General features: G+C 40.7%; 1 protein-coding gene across 9 annotated transcripts in view; it reads right to left on the reverse strand.

The window, feature by feature from the left end:
- Positions 1-251: 251 nt before the first annotated feature.
- Positions 252-12,335, reverse strand: part of SLC8A1 (solute carrier family 8 member A1) — a 378,498-nt gene continuing 366,414 nt past the window's right edge. For all 9 annotated transcript variants that reach the window (XM_055327409.1, XM_055327413.1, XM_055327411.1 and 6 more), the window contains one exon: positions 252-3,624. In XM_055327409.1, coding sequence (XP_055183384.1) covers positions 3,248-3,624 — 377 coding nt within the window. In that variant the 3' untranslated portion in view covers positions 252-3,247. The remainder of the gene's footprint in view (positions 3,625-12,335) is intronic.

Raw genomic sequence — 12,335 nt, forward strand, 5'->3', positions numbered from 1 at the left:
ATACCATTGGATAGACACATATTCTGACACTGTGCTCTCTTGGGAACATTAAAAAGGAAACCTTGTATGACCGAAGAGTTGACATTTGCATGAGTTTGAATATTGGGTATCTATTTTCTTTCTTTTGGATGAGATACCAATTGCACAATAATACCTTTTTGGTCTTTATTTCTTCAAAACATGAAAACAAAAATGAAGTAGATGACAATGAGAGGAAACATTCCATACAGATTATGCTGTATCACTAGTGATTAAATCAGAAACAATTAGAAACTTTATTTGTCTGTGTCAATAATGTGTACCATTTATAAGGAACAGCACAATTAGTGCACTTCCCCCCTAAAGCTGTGCACAATACACACAAAATAAACAAAATGAAATAATTTTACACAACTACAATTATTAACAACTCTGAACAATCAGAATCATATTTTCCCTATAACATGAAACTTGAAAAAAGCAAACAAACCAAAAAGCTTTGAAATTAAAATTCAATGGCAGGAATTTCTGAAAGTCCTCTGTGAAAATTTGCTATGGAATTATTGGTGTTCCAAATATGGCTAAAATTGAGTGCAAAATCTAATTTTTAGACAACTCACATCCTTTGACAATATTTACTTGGTGTTTCTAGGCTAGATTTCCATTTAGTAAATCTTAAGAAAAAATGGGTTAGCATGTGCCCCCAAAAGACTTAGACCATCAAATGTTGGGCCATGGCCTGCTGGGGTGAGTCTCCTGGAGATATGAGGAAACTATAGAGGTGTGGGGCATAGAAAAGTACTGCTATCCAACAAAGATAAAAACTGGGGTTAATTGGAGCATTTCAGTTATCTGGATCACCAACATATTGCCTTTCTTGGCTTACGATTGGGGGTGTGTGTGTGTGTACGGATATATAAGAACAGCCAAGGATACATAGGATGCTTCCCTTAACCTGTGCTTTATCTCTGAGTTAAAATCTTAGATATTTGGAAAACTCCATTGGTAACAATTTCAATGTGTTTATGTCAAAAGTTTTATAATCCTGTTTTTCCTTGCAAGATAAAAGTGTTTCCATTTGGCTGTGCTAACTTTTACCCATGGAAATAGCAATCACGTTAGCTGTGAGCCCCCTGAGGGCAGGGATCTGGGCTGTCTAGTTCATGGTTTAGGCCCCAAGAGTAGCACAGTACCTGGCATATTGAGGAGTAACCAGCATTTAATTATTCATTCAGTCACCAAATGTTTATTAAATGATGAATGATTATGATGACTGAGTAAAATAAGAGGAAATAACTGAACAGCTTTTATCTCTTAAGTATCTTTGAATCAATACAGAGGGCCAGTGGTGTCTCTGGCCTGGGATTCTTTATAGATAGAGAAGTCTCTGAGACAGGACCAACGTCATTCCATTTTTCCTCATTACTGGACTCACTACTTTGGAATGTTAGGTTTATCCATGCTCTTTGGTATTTTGAAATAGAAAGAGCCATTCCTTTTCCAGGGTTAAAAACCTCCCAGTGCAATCCTCCTGGGAGACAGTAATCTCATCTAATTGCTTCCTCCTTAGTCATAAGTACAGAAGATGCACTAGTAAAGGCCCATTGGTCTCCCTGGCTCCTTTCCTACTCAGGAACTACAGATACAATCAGAGGAGTCTGGGTGGTGAAATAAACAGGGCTCAAAATAGCCTTTTACATAAAAAAATAAAATGAACAAACCACTATCTACCATCTGTGCCAGACAGAGCAGAAGTGAAATAAATACTTTGGGGTTAGGGGTGTCATGGAAATGGAGGCTCTCAAAGCCCGGGGAACATCGAATCCAGCCACTGCTCTACACCTTTCTCCTTGGCCTTCCAGAATCATCAACAGGTGACTGTTTAGAGGCCTCCGGTGTATTCCACATGGCTAATTTTCCATGAAGATACTTGGTAGTTTGCCTCCTGTCCTCTCAATAGCTTTAATTTCCCAGTGAACTGTTATTGCTTCTTAGAAATGAATGTGCAGGTCCATGAACAGTAAGCCATTTTCTCCTCTTATCCCTAATAAAATCAAACTCAATAACAACACAAAAGTTACATCTCAGGTGAAAAGGAAACTCACTTATGTCTTCAATGTCCAGTCAACATTGCTGAATGGGAGAACAGTATACGCTATACTCTACTATATACAGATACGCTTATTTTGTTTTTCATCCATGCACTGTGTAACAGGTATCACAACAACATTCCCAAACAGGCACATGAAGAAGGAGCAAATGTTCAGTCATGACTGGAACAGGATTGTGCAAGCCATGAATGCTTTTGAAAATAAAACCGACGAATGATCCCAGGCAACAGCAAACATGGGACTGGGACATATTGAAGCAAATGGAAGAGGGCGATGTGCTTTTTGAATGGGATTATTCCTGTTTGCATGAGAGGTGGTGGGCAGGAGGAGGAGGGTTAGGATGAGGGCCTGGGGGTTTAGTCAGGTTGGAAAACCAGAATAAGGGCCTTGCTAATCACAGTCCAGAGCTAAAGAGATAAGAAATAAATGCTTTTGCATGTTCTTGGGAATCTAGGCACATTATTTCTGTACCTGTTGAACAAGAGTGCCAGGCATTGTATCTTTGTATATCAGACTGTATCTAGAACTACCACTTTTCCTGGCTGCATTCGAGCTCCCATGCTTCTTCTTGGAGGCAGCTTTACCTCTTCTCATGTTCCAGAGATAAGCATGAAATTTAGTGATGTAGTGGAGACATGCTTCTTCTTCCATGCCCATATCCTTTCTTAATCCAAAATAATTTTTAAAGTTTTTGGAGAGAGTAATTGCAATGATTTAAATTTTTGCCAAAAGCCCATTTGCACTTAGATTGGTCATCACCTCCCACAAGAGAAACAAAAACTTTGACTCTCCCAACAAAACAATACAAAATAGAAGTCAAACATCAGCCACCTCCCAGCCCCCACCAAAAACGAGCAGAAACAGAAAGCAAATAAAAATTTTGAACGATTTATGAACCTGGAGAGAACACAGTCCTTCTAGGCTGAGCTGCAAAGATGCCCCTGCCTCCATGCCTTGTTCAATGTGATGACGCCCCTGGGAATGGGAGGTGATGGTTTCTCACTTCAGCCCTAGTACAGAGTATGCTCTTGAAGCTGGATTCCATCAGCAGGTAAGTGAACATGACAAATGTCAGTTTCCTCTGTTCATTATACATAATATTTTATGTATATATATATACGTATATATATATAAATTTACTATATCTGATTGTTCCTTTAGAAGCCTTTTATGTGGCAGTAGGCCTCCAGGGAGGAGAAGAAAATGTACAAGAGCCATAGGAGCACGAAGAGGCAGGATGTGAGGAGCTTGGCAGTCCGGGGCCCACCCAGCTCACCTCCGATTTCTGGCCTCCGCCGATACAGCAGCACCCCCACATTGATGAAAGCAAAAATGGTGAAGAGAGTGACAGAGAAAGCTAGCGTGCCAGGGGACACTTTGAACTCTTCCCCATTGGCTGCATGGTAGATGGCAGCGATGGACCAGGCCACGCCGATTCCCAGAAAGACGTTCACCGCGTTGCTGCCAGTGACGTTACCTATGGACGCGTCTGCATACTGATCCTGGGTGGCTGCCACTTTGCTTGCAAATGTGTCTGCAGAGGAAAAAAGAAAAAGGCAGTGACACTCAATATTTTAAAGAGGTCTGCGGAGTGCTGGAAGCTTCAGCTGTGCTCTCTAGGATCAAATCCCCCAATGGAAGCCCAGTACCAGGAGAGGGTTTTGCTGTTTTCTGGAGTCCCAGTCCTGTGGCCAGAGCTACAGGATCAAGACAGCAGCAGCCAAAGGTTTGGTGTTGCCTGCGTTGCTGACCAGATCATCTTGGCCAAGTTCTTTATCCACAGGTACCACAGTTCTTTGTAATATCGATCTTGCAGGGTAGCCTTTTTCAGAGTGATCATGGCCCATCAGAATCATGTGGGGTCCTACATAAGCGTGAATTAGCACAAGGCTCCTCCACCTGGTTGGTCTAGATCAGAATCCCCAGGGCCCAGGAATCCATTTTAACAACCTCCCAAAGGATGGCAGGTTGCCAAAGTTTGTGAATGGCTGCTGGAGAATATTACTAAAAGGTTTGGTATCATTAGTTCTAGTTTATATATATAAGAAAAGTGAGGCATCAGGAAATCTTTCCAAAGATTCAGGAGCAAATCATTTGTGGAACTGAAACTAATGGAACCATAGTAATAGGTGGCATTTGCCTAGAGTCTTAGGGACAGGAAAGCTGACTCACCTGTGTTATGGCATTAATTGTGACAACAATTTTATGTGCCAAGGATGCTTTATAGGTGAGAACACTGGGCTTAAGGACAATAAGTAATGGATGCAACATCATACAAGAAGGAAGAAGCCATTTTAGGGCTGGCACTTGGGCCTCCTGCCTTCACTATAAATGCTTTTCCACGGTGCCATCTTACCTCTCACTATGCCATGTGTACCGATGGCCATCCTCAAAGCTTTGTTCACCAATAATCCTGAGTGCATCTTTTTCTGAAGGTAGGAAAATCATGGTCCATACAAGGAATAGGACAAAAAGTGACTTATATTTTTGATGCATGGAGTATAGGGATTTCGAGCAGGTTTGAGCCAGAAGATTTCAAATCCTGCCTTCACAATTAAATGTGTGACCCCAGGCAGATTACTTGATTTCTCTGAGCCTCAATTTTTTAATCTGTGAAATGGGGATAGTGACATCCACTTCAGGGAGCTGTTAGCCTGAAATACTATATGTAAAATGCTTATCCTTCTTGGTACAAAGGAAGAGTAGCTCTTTCTGTGGTTTTGCAAAGACCATGTTAAGCGGACTGGATCAGTTTACTAAGAGTTGAGGCAGGATCCAAAAAAACTTCCTTTATTAAGCATCTGGATAGAATTTGCAAGATAGTATCTTTTCTGTATAACTGTCTTATTAATAATATTAAAGTCCTTTTGGCTACCTTGGCAGTATACCTTACACAGAAGATTTATAGAAGACCTGAGTAACTGTCAGATTGAGCTCACATTTGCAGAGCCAGTAATGGCTGATATGACACTATGGCGGGGTGTTGTGTCATCTGCTCTGGTCCCCTGGAGGTTCCTGGGATGCTCTGAGTATGCGTGGGCTTGGGGGATATCTGGACTACTTTCTCCCCTCTGTGGCTATTCTGTGGCCACCATCATCTTCCCATAAATCCCCTACGGGGATGATACATAGAGCATGTAAGGTTACATCAGCCTGTAGGTCTTTGTGCTTCACTCTGGCAAGTCGGTTATTTAGGCTGCTCAGAGCATACTGCAGAAGCAATATCCCTTTCTTTTTAAAAGGAAGTCAGTCAACAGGGAGGACCTCATCTCATTAATCCTGACCTGGTGGTGGAAAGCAGTTTTTACTTACTGTTCTATAATTAAACTAAGGCAAACACACTCTACTCTGTACCAGGCACTGTCCGACACACATTACACATGTGTTCTCATTCAACCCTCTTATCAGCTTTAAAGATGTGGCTGTTCCTCTTCTATGATTTGGGAATGCCTCTTGGACAGGTCGCTAGAACACGGATTTTTAAAACAAACTGATTCAATGTCAGAGCCCATTCTCAGCCCACACCACCCAGCCACTCCCAGGAAAGATTAAAGTCTTCCTTTCCTCATTTCAGATTGTCCTGTTCCTTCCACTCGGAAACTCCGAAACAGGTTCTTGCAGAATGCTCTTTCCTGTCTCAGAGCAAAGACTGCAGAAGGGGCAGGCAGTTTGCCCACCTACCCTCCTGGATGCATGCTGCTTTGTGCATTCAGATCACACATGGCTTTGAGGACTATCGTGGAAGCTGGTGAGTAAAAGCCAAGCAGGACAAATCTTAATGGTCTCTTGCACTTCATTGTTAAGAGTTATTAGGAGCAGCAGCAACAGCCTCAGGAAAAAAAAATGGAGTCATTTTGCTTTTCTTTTTCAATCAAGGACAGACAGCTAGCTGAGCAAGGAAAGTAAAGGAAAAAGGTGGAAGGCAGGAGTTTGCAGTTTATAGTTCAGCTGCTGCTGAGGAACACCTGAGAGGCTATTCTGTGCTGACATGGCTGCTGGCACCAGCTGGCGGTGAACAGATGGCCGTGTTAGGCTGGGCCGTCCAGGTGGGGACATTTCCTCCCCACGCTGCTGGGGCAGGTGACCTGGCGCTGGTCCACACCTGCTTATCTCCCCTGGCATGTGGTACATGGCACACTGGACTTCCTGGGTGCCCCCTCTCCACTCAACCTCTAAGACTTTCTGGAGGTTTCTGCTGTTGTGCCTGAAGGAAATGAGGCATAAATCAAAGATTCCTGGGACCAAGGACCCTGAACACCCAAACCAGTCCTTCTGCCTGAAATGCAGGGCACACCTGGGTCTGCAGGGTTTGTCTCCCTTTCTTGTTTTTCAATAGCCTATTGTACATATTGAATGGGGATCCTTGTAATAACAGGCTCCTGTTTTCAAATGCCTCTCTCTGGATTCCCTGCAAAATTAGTAGCCAAAGTAACTAGCTTGTCACATAAATGAAACCTGTTTGGGGCTTTTTTGAGTCTGATAGGTTTTATTTACCTGGGTTACACATCAGGCCTTTTGTCTGGTTTCATTTGAAAGCTATGTAAAAATTATAGGTATATGCAAATCCAAATCATTAACCTTAGCTCCAGCAGAGACAGCTCTGTTTTCCAAATAAAGTATGATGGCATCTCCGCAAATTACCTTCTATCACTGCTTTGCTGCCTAGTGCAAAGAGCGACACATCACACACCTGTTAAGAGCTGCCAAGCCTCACCCTGAACACTGAGCCCATAGCCTGTTTACAGCTGAACAAGGCAAAAGCCACTCATATACCACTCCCCAAAGTAAAATCCAAGAAATAACTACTGCTGTGGTCACAGAGGGGTTGTAATCATATTCAGAACTTGGCCCATTAAACTAGCATATACAAGTCAGATTTCCCATGTGATTGGCACAAATAAGACATGTTGATATCTATCTATCTATCTATCTATCTATCTATCATCTATCTATCTATCTATCTATCTATCATCTATCTATCTATCTATCTATCAATCTATCTATCTATCTATCTATCTATTCCTACATATACATCTTAGGTCAGATTTCCAGTAGGGTTTTTTGCTTTTAACTCTCATCTTGAATTCTAATAAATTTTGAATTAGTCACATAGTCTTAGACTTTTGGTTCTGCTTCCTGGTACCTATGACTATAAATCAGTAACAGGAAAGATTCAGTTGGGAGACAGTGTGGCTAGAACTAAACCATACGTCACTGAGTCAGGACATAACTGTCCTCTGCAGACCTATCTTGAGTTCACTGTGTGAAACCTTGGCCAAGTCATCTGGTCAGTGTGCATAATAGGTCAGTACACTCCCCTTTCCTCCAGAAATTATTTTTACCTGAATTTTTCAAACTTTATAGCTACATGCAGAATTAAATGTCTCTTCTGTAGGGCAGCCTGGATGGCTCAGCAGCTTAGCACCACCTTCAGCCCAGGGCCTGATCCTGGGACCCAGGATCGAGTCCCACGTCAGGCTCCCTGCATGGAGCCTGCCTGTGTCTCTGTCTCTCTGTCTCTGTCTCTGTCTCTCTCTTTTTTCTCTCTCTCTGTGTGCCTCTCATGAATAAATAAAAATTTTAAAAAATGTCTCTTCTTTAAAAAAGATATGTATTATGTTTCTATAGGTCACACATAGGGTTTATTATCTAGAGCAAGGGTTTCATCCTAGATGATTTATTCTTGACTCTTATCATATTTTGAGGGCCAGCTGTTCAACCCTGGAGCAGTTTGTGCCCAGGAACTGACACTGACAGTGATTTTCACTGGAATCAAGCCTGCTTATGAGGCATGCTTGCTTCCCCAGCACCTGTGAATTACTGACAATATAAGAGATGGACCAGGGGTACAGAGCTTCATGATGCAGTAGTGAGAGAAGCTTCATTAAGGAGACCATTTTATCTCTTCTATCTATGTATTCTTGGGCAGGACATCACTTTTTTTAGGTTCTAGTTTCTTCATCTAAAATAAAGGATTTAGACTAGAATATCTCCATGACTGTCCCTAAGTTTATTGTTTGGGTGGCACACAGAATACATCAAAATACTAAATTCTCATGTATGATTTTAGTGTTTCTCTTTTTTTTTTGTAGGAGTTTGAACATAGGCACCCTTATTCATTAAAACTGATTAATGTTAATATCTTCTCATTTTTAAAGAATGGCCTAAATGAAATATTCAAAGATCCCAGGAAGATCTCTAGAGCTGAAGATACTGCCATTGATCAAATTGTGACAGTATTTATGAAATTAAACCATACTGCACAGTCACTTACCTTTTCCAAATAGATAAATGTTTGCAAAATTATTTACTCGAAGTTACTTTGACCAGTCATCCATTTATATGAGTAAAGCCTTGGTATGAATGGTGCCATTGACAACTGTTGCAAACTGTGTAATGTCAAGTTTGCATACCACTGGCATGAGAAATACTGGGAGAGTCAGGTTAAAAGATCTGGAGCTCCACCCTCAACCCACCTAATCAGACTCTCTGATGTAAGGACACAGGAATATGCATTTTAACAAGTGCCTCAGGTTATTCTTCCTTACACCAATTTTTAAGAACTATGGCTCTAAGCCATGGAAATGGCTATTGCTCCAAATGCCCACAGTGTGGGGGGCCTTGCTGAAAGAGATAGAAGTTTCAGTTTGGGGAAGCAGCTAATTTCTCTTAGAAACAGTGAGGCCCTCAGATAGAGGTGTTATTTTATTCACAGAACCATTTGGGTGGGCGTGGTGGAGGGACTGGGGCTGCTTAACTCTAATGTTCACCCACTCTCAAGACATGGTATGCTCTTATTACTATTTTTTAAAGATTTGTTTATTTTAGGGAGCATGAGAGAATGAGTAAGTGGGGAGAGGGGTAGAGGGAGAGAATCTTCAAGCAGACTCCCTGCTGAGTGCAGAGCCCGTGGGCTCAATGCCAGGACCCATGAGATGATGATCTGAGCTGAAACCAAGAGTTGGACACTCAGCTGACTGAGCCACTCAGGCACCATAATGCTCTTATTATCTTTAAACCTTAATCCAGCATAGATGCTATGAAAGGCCAAAGGAGGAGGGAAATGTACTTTAGTTGAATTCTGGCTCTGTCACTTGCCAGGTAAGCAGCTTACCTACTTCATTTTTGAAGAAAATGAAGTCTTGACAGAAATGTGTTAAGATGAATCGCACTCAGATTAGGGTCTGGCAACAATGAGGGTTCAGTATGATTAGCTATTTTTTTTTTTGATTAGCTATTTTTATAAAACAACAGCACCAGATCCCAAGAGAATGAATAAATGGTAAGGAATTCTGACTTAATGTGTCAATTCTCAACTTTTAGGGCGTCGGAACATCCTTTAAAGCCTGACTTAATGATCCTATGCATTTAAAAATGTGATAAAGCATAAAATTATTCTTAAAAATCAGACATTTTTTTTTATTTTGAAAATTCCACATAACCTAAGTCATAAAATGACATTGGATGTTCTGGTTTGGTTTTTAAGGCAGGCATCTCTGCTGAAATAATGCTCATATTCCTCTCTCACTTTCCTCTATGCACGTTTTTCTCTTGCTCTTTCAGAATTCAAATGGAAAGAGTTTATGTACTAATTCTGTCACTGAGGACTTTGAACAAGGTTTTGTCTTTAGTTGTGACATTTACCCAAGTAAATACAAAAACCACACTGCCTCATGCATTCCACTGGTTCATCTCAAAAGAATCCTTATTTGACTTCCAGGCAAAGTTCAAGAGATCAAGGAATTGCTGATGTTTGATTGATTAATGGCCAGTCAGGAGTTGTAAAAACAGAAAAAGGGGAAAAACACTTAAATGAGATTTCTGCCCATAAAAGCTGCTCCTGAAAAAGAGAAGAAAAGAGATGGAGATGGTGACATGACCTATTTTTAGAAGAGAAGAAAACAGAGGTAAGTAAAAAGCTCCAGAGGACTCGTGTTGGCAGATCAGAACACCTGCTTCTAGGCATTTTATCCCCAACTGCAAATCAGAAGCACCAGGGCAATCTCTGAAAAATACCAGCTTTCTAGCCCTACTCGAGTTTCTGCTTAATTGGTCTGGACACCGGTAATTTTTTAAAAAAAAATTGTATCTATTTATTTATTTATTTATTTATTTATTTATTTATTTATTTATTTATTTATTTATTTATTTTAGAGGGTGTGGGGGTTGCTGAGGGGGAAAGAGAATCCTAAGCAGGCTCCAAACCCACTGCAGAGCCCCACATGGGGCTTAATCCCACAACCCTGAGACCATGACCTGAGCCGGAATCAAGAGTCAGATGCTGAACAACTGAGCCACCCAGGTGCCCCTGGACACCAGTATTTTTTTAAAGCTCCCCCAACTAGATTGAGATACACTAACCATTTGGAGCCTTTGTCTCTTTGTCTGTGGAAGGACAATGGCATGTCTTCCACATTAGCCTGGATAACATATGGAAGAGCTCTGACACAATTTTTTTATTGTTAAATAACTATTTTTGTTTTGATACGTTAACTTGCATGTTTGTACTTTGCAAGGGTACCCCGGGACTTTACTTTCCTGTTATGTATTTGAAATCCTGGTAGATTTTAAATTCAAAGAAAGAGATGAATTCTAATTAAAAGAGAAAAATAATAGAGGTTTACTTTCCTGGGAACATAAAGCAGAGAAGAGAACACAAACCAACAGTGCCATTTGATCTGTATTCCAAAATGCAATTTGATCCATGTTTTCAAAAGAAAATGATAATACTCCACTTTTAAATACATCCATAATGGGACACTTTTTCAGTTTGATGATCATGAACATCCAAGAGAGGATCCAAGGTTCCTCTTCTTTGTTCAAACCTCTAGCTTCATGAAGTTTGCCAAAATTTTCTAAAATCCCTGGTTCTAAATCTTTGAGGTCAATAAAGACATTTGAGCCTCTTGAAGAACTCTTAATGGTTTGTCTGGAATGGGGCTTATTCTATTCACTCCATCACTCACCCCACTCCCACTCTTGACCCTGAAAAAAGCCCTAAGCCAACTAGCTGGGTATGAAGCAAAGAAGTGGTATTCTGACCTGGTTGTCCCTTGAGGCTTATATTAACATGGTTCAGGAGTGGACTAGATTCTATATGGTAAGCAGGTTTGGTACTTTCACTTTGGGAGTCCTGCTTGTTTACGTCTGCCAATAAAAAGGTTTATGCAGATTTTAGTGGTGGAATTTCCAACGTGTGCCTGATAAACTAAAGGGTACAGGGCTGTCTGTCTTGAGAGAAATCTCCTGTCTCTTGGTCAAGTGGCGAACAGGCTAGCTTGGTGATGACCATAATGTTGCACGGTTCCCAGTGAGTTCATGTGAATCAATGGTTCTGCTTGGCATTGAGATACTTATTAATCTGAAGTCACTGTAAGTAGTTCATTTGGTCACCTGGTTTCATGTTACTCTGTGGTTAACCACTGTCATTACGGAAGAACGCCAATCCTGATTACTGTGGACTGTATAATCTCTCTAGTTATAGCAGTAAGTATTAAGGAGCCTTTAGTTTATAGTACTAAAGGAGCCTTTAGTAAGTAAGCTAAAGAATAAGACTTGGTCCTAGTCCCATTTGCCATACACTGGCAGTGTGGCCTTGGGATAACCTCTCTTCAAGCCTCTGATATCTGTAAAATAGGGAAAATAAGAGTCCCCATTTATATAGCCATAAAGATAATCAAAAATATTACAAACAGCTTAGCATGGTGTCTGAAATTTAGTAGGTACACAGCAAATACTATTATATTTCAGAATTCTTTGTTCTGATGATAACCAAGGAAATGTTAATGATATTAAAATCTTTCATTATGACTTCCTTCAGCTAGGTGATTTAAGTTTCATAGAAATTATGTAGAATTTTGGGAGAATGTGTGTCTGTGTTTGATGTCCAGCAATAATGGTGGTGATAAGGGCAATAGTAGATAACATTTATGAGGTTCCTAGGTGAGGCTCTATATATAGCTTCTCATTTTATCTACAAAACAACTATATGAAGTAGGAACCTTTATTATCTTCATTTGGTAGATGAAAAAAACTGAATCCCTGAGTAGAAGGGATTTGTCCAAAGTTATATAGCCAGTAAGAAGTGTAACTAGGATTCAAACCAAATGAATGTGATCCTAGCTAGGTTCTCAACCACAGATCTATGATGGGTTTTTTGTTTGTTTTGTTTTAGATTTATTTTTTAAAGAGACAGAGCATGAGCACAAGGAGGGGTAGAAGGAGAGAGAGAATCTCAAGCAGACT

The sequence above is a fragment of the Nyctereutes procyonoides genome, unplaced genomic scaffold (genome assembly GCF_905146905.1).
Source record: "Nyctereutes procyonoides isolate TBG_1078 unplaced genomic scaffold, NYPRO_anot_genome, whole genome shotgun sequence".
Lineage (NCBI taxonomy): Eukaryota > Metazoa > Chordata > Mammalia > Carnivora > Canidae > Nyctereutes > Nyctereutes procyonoides.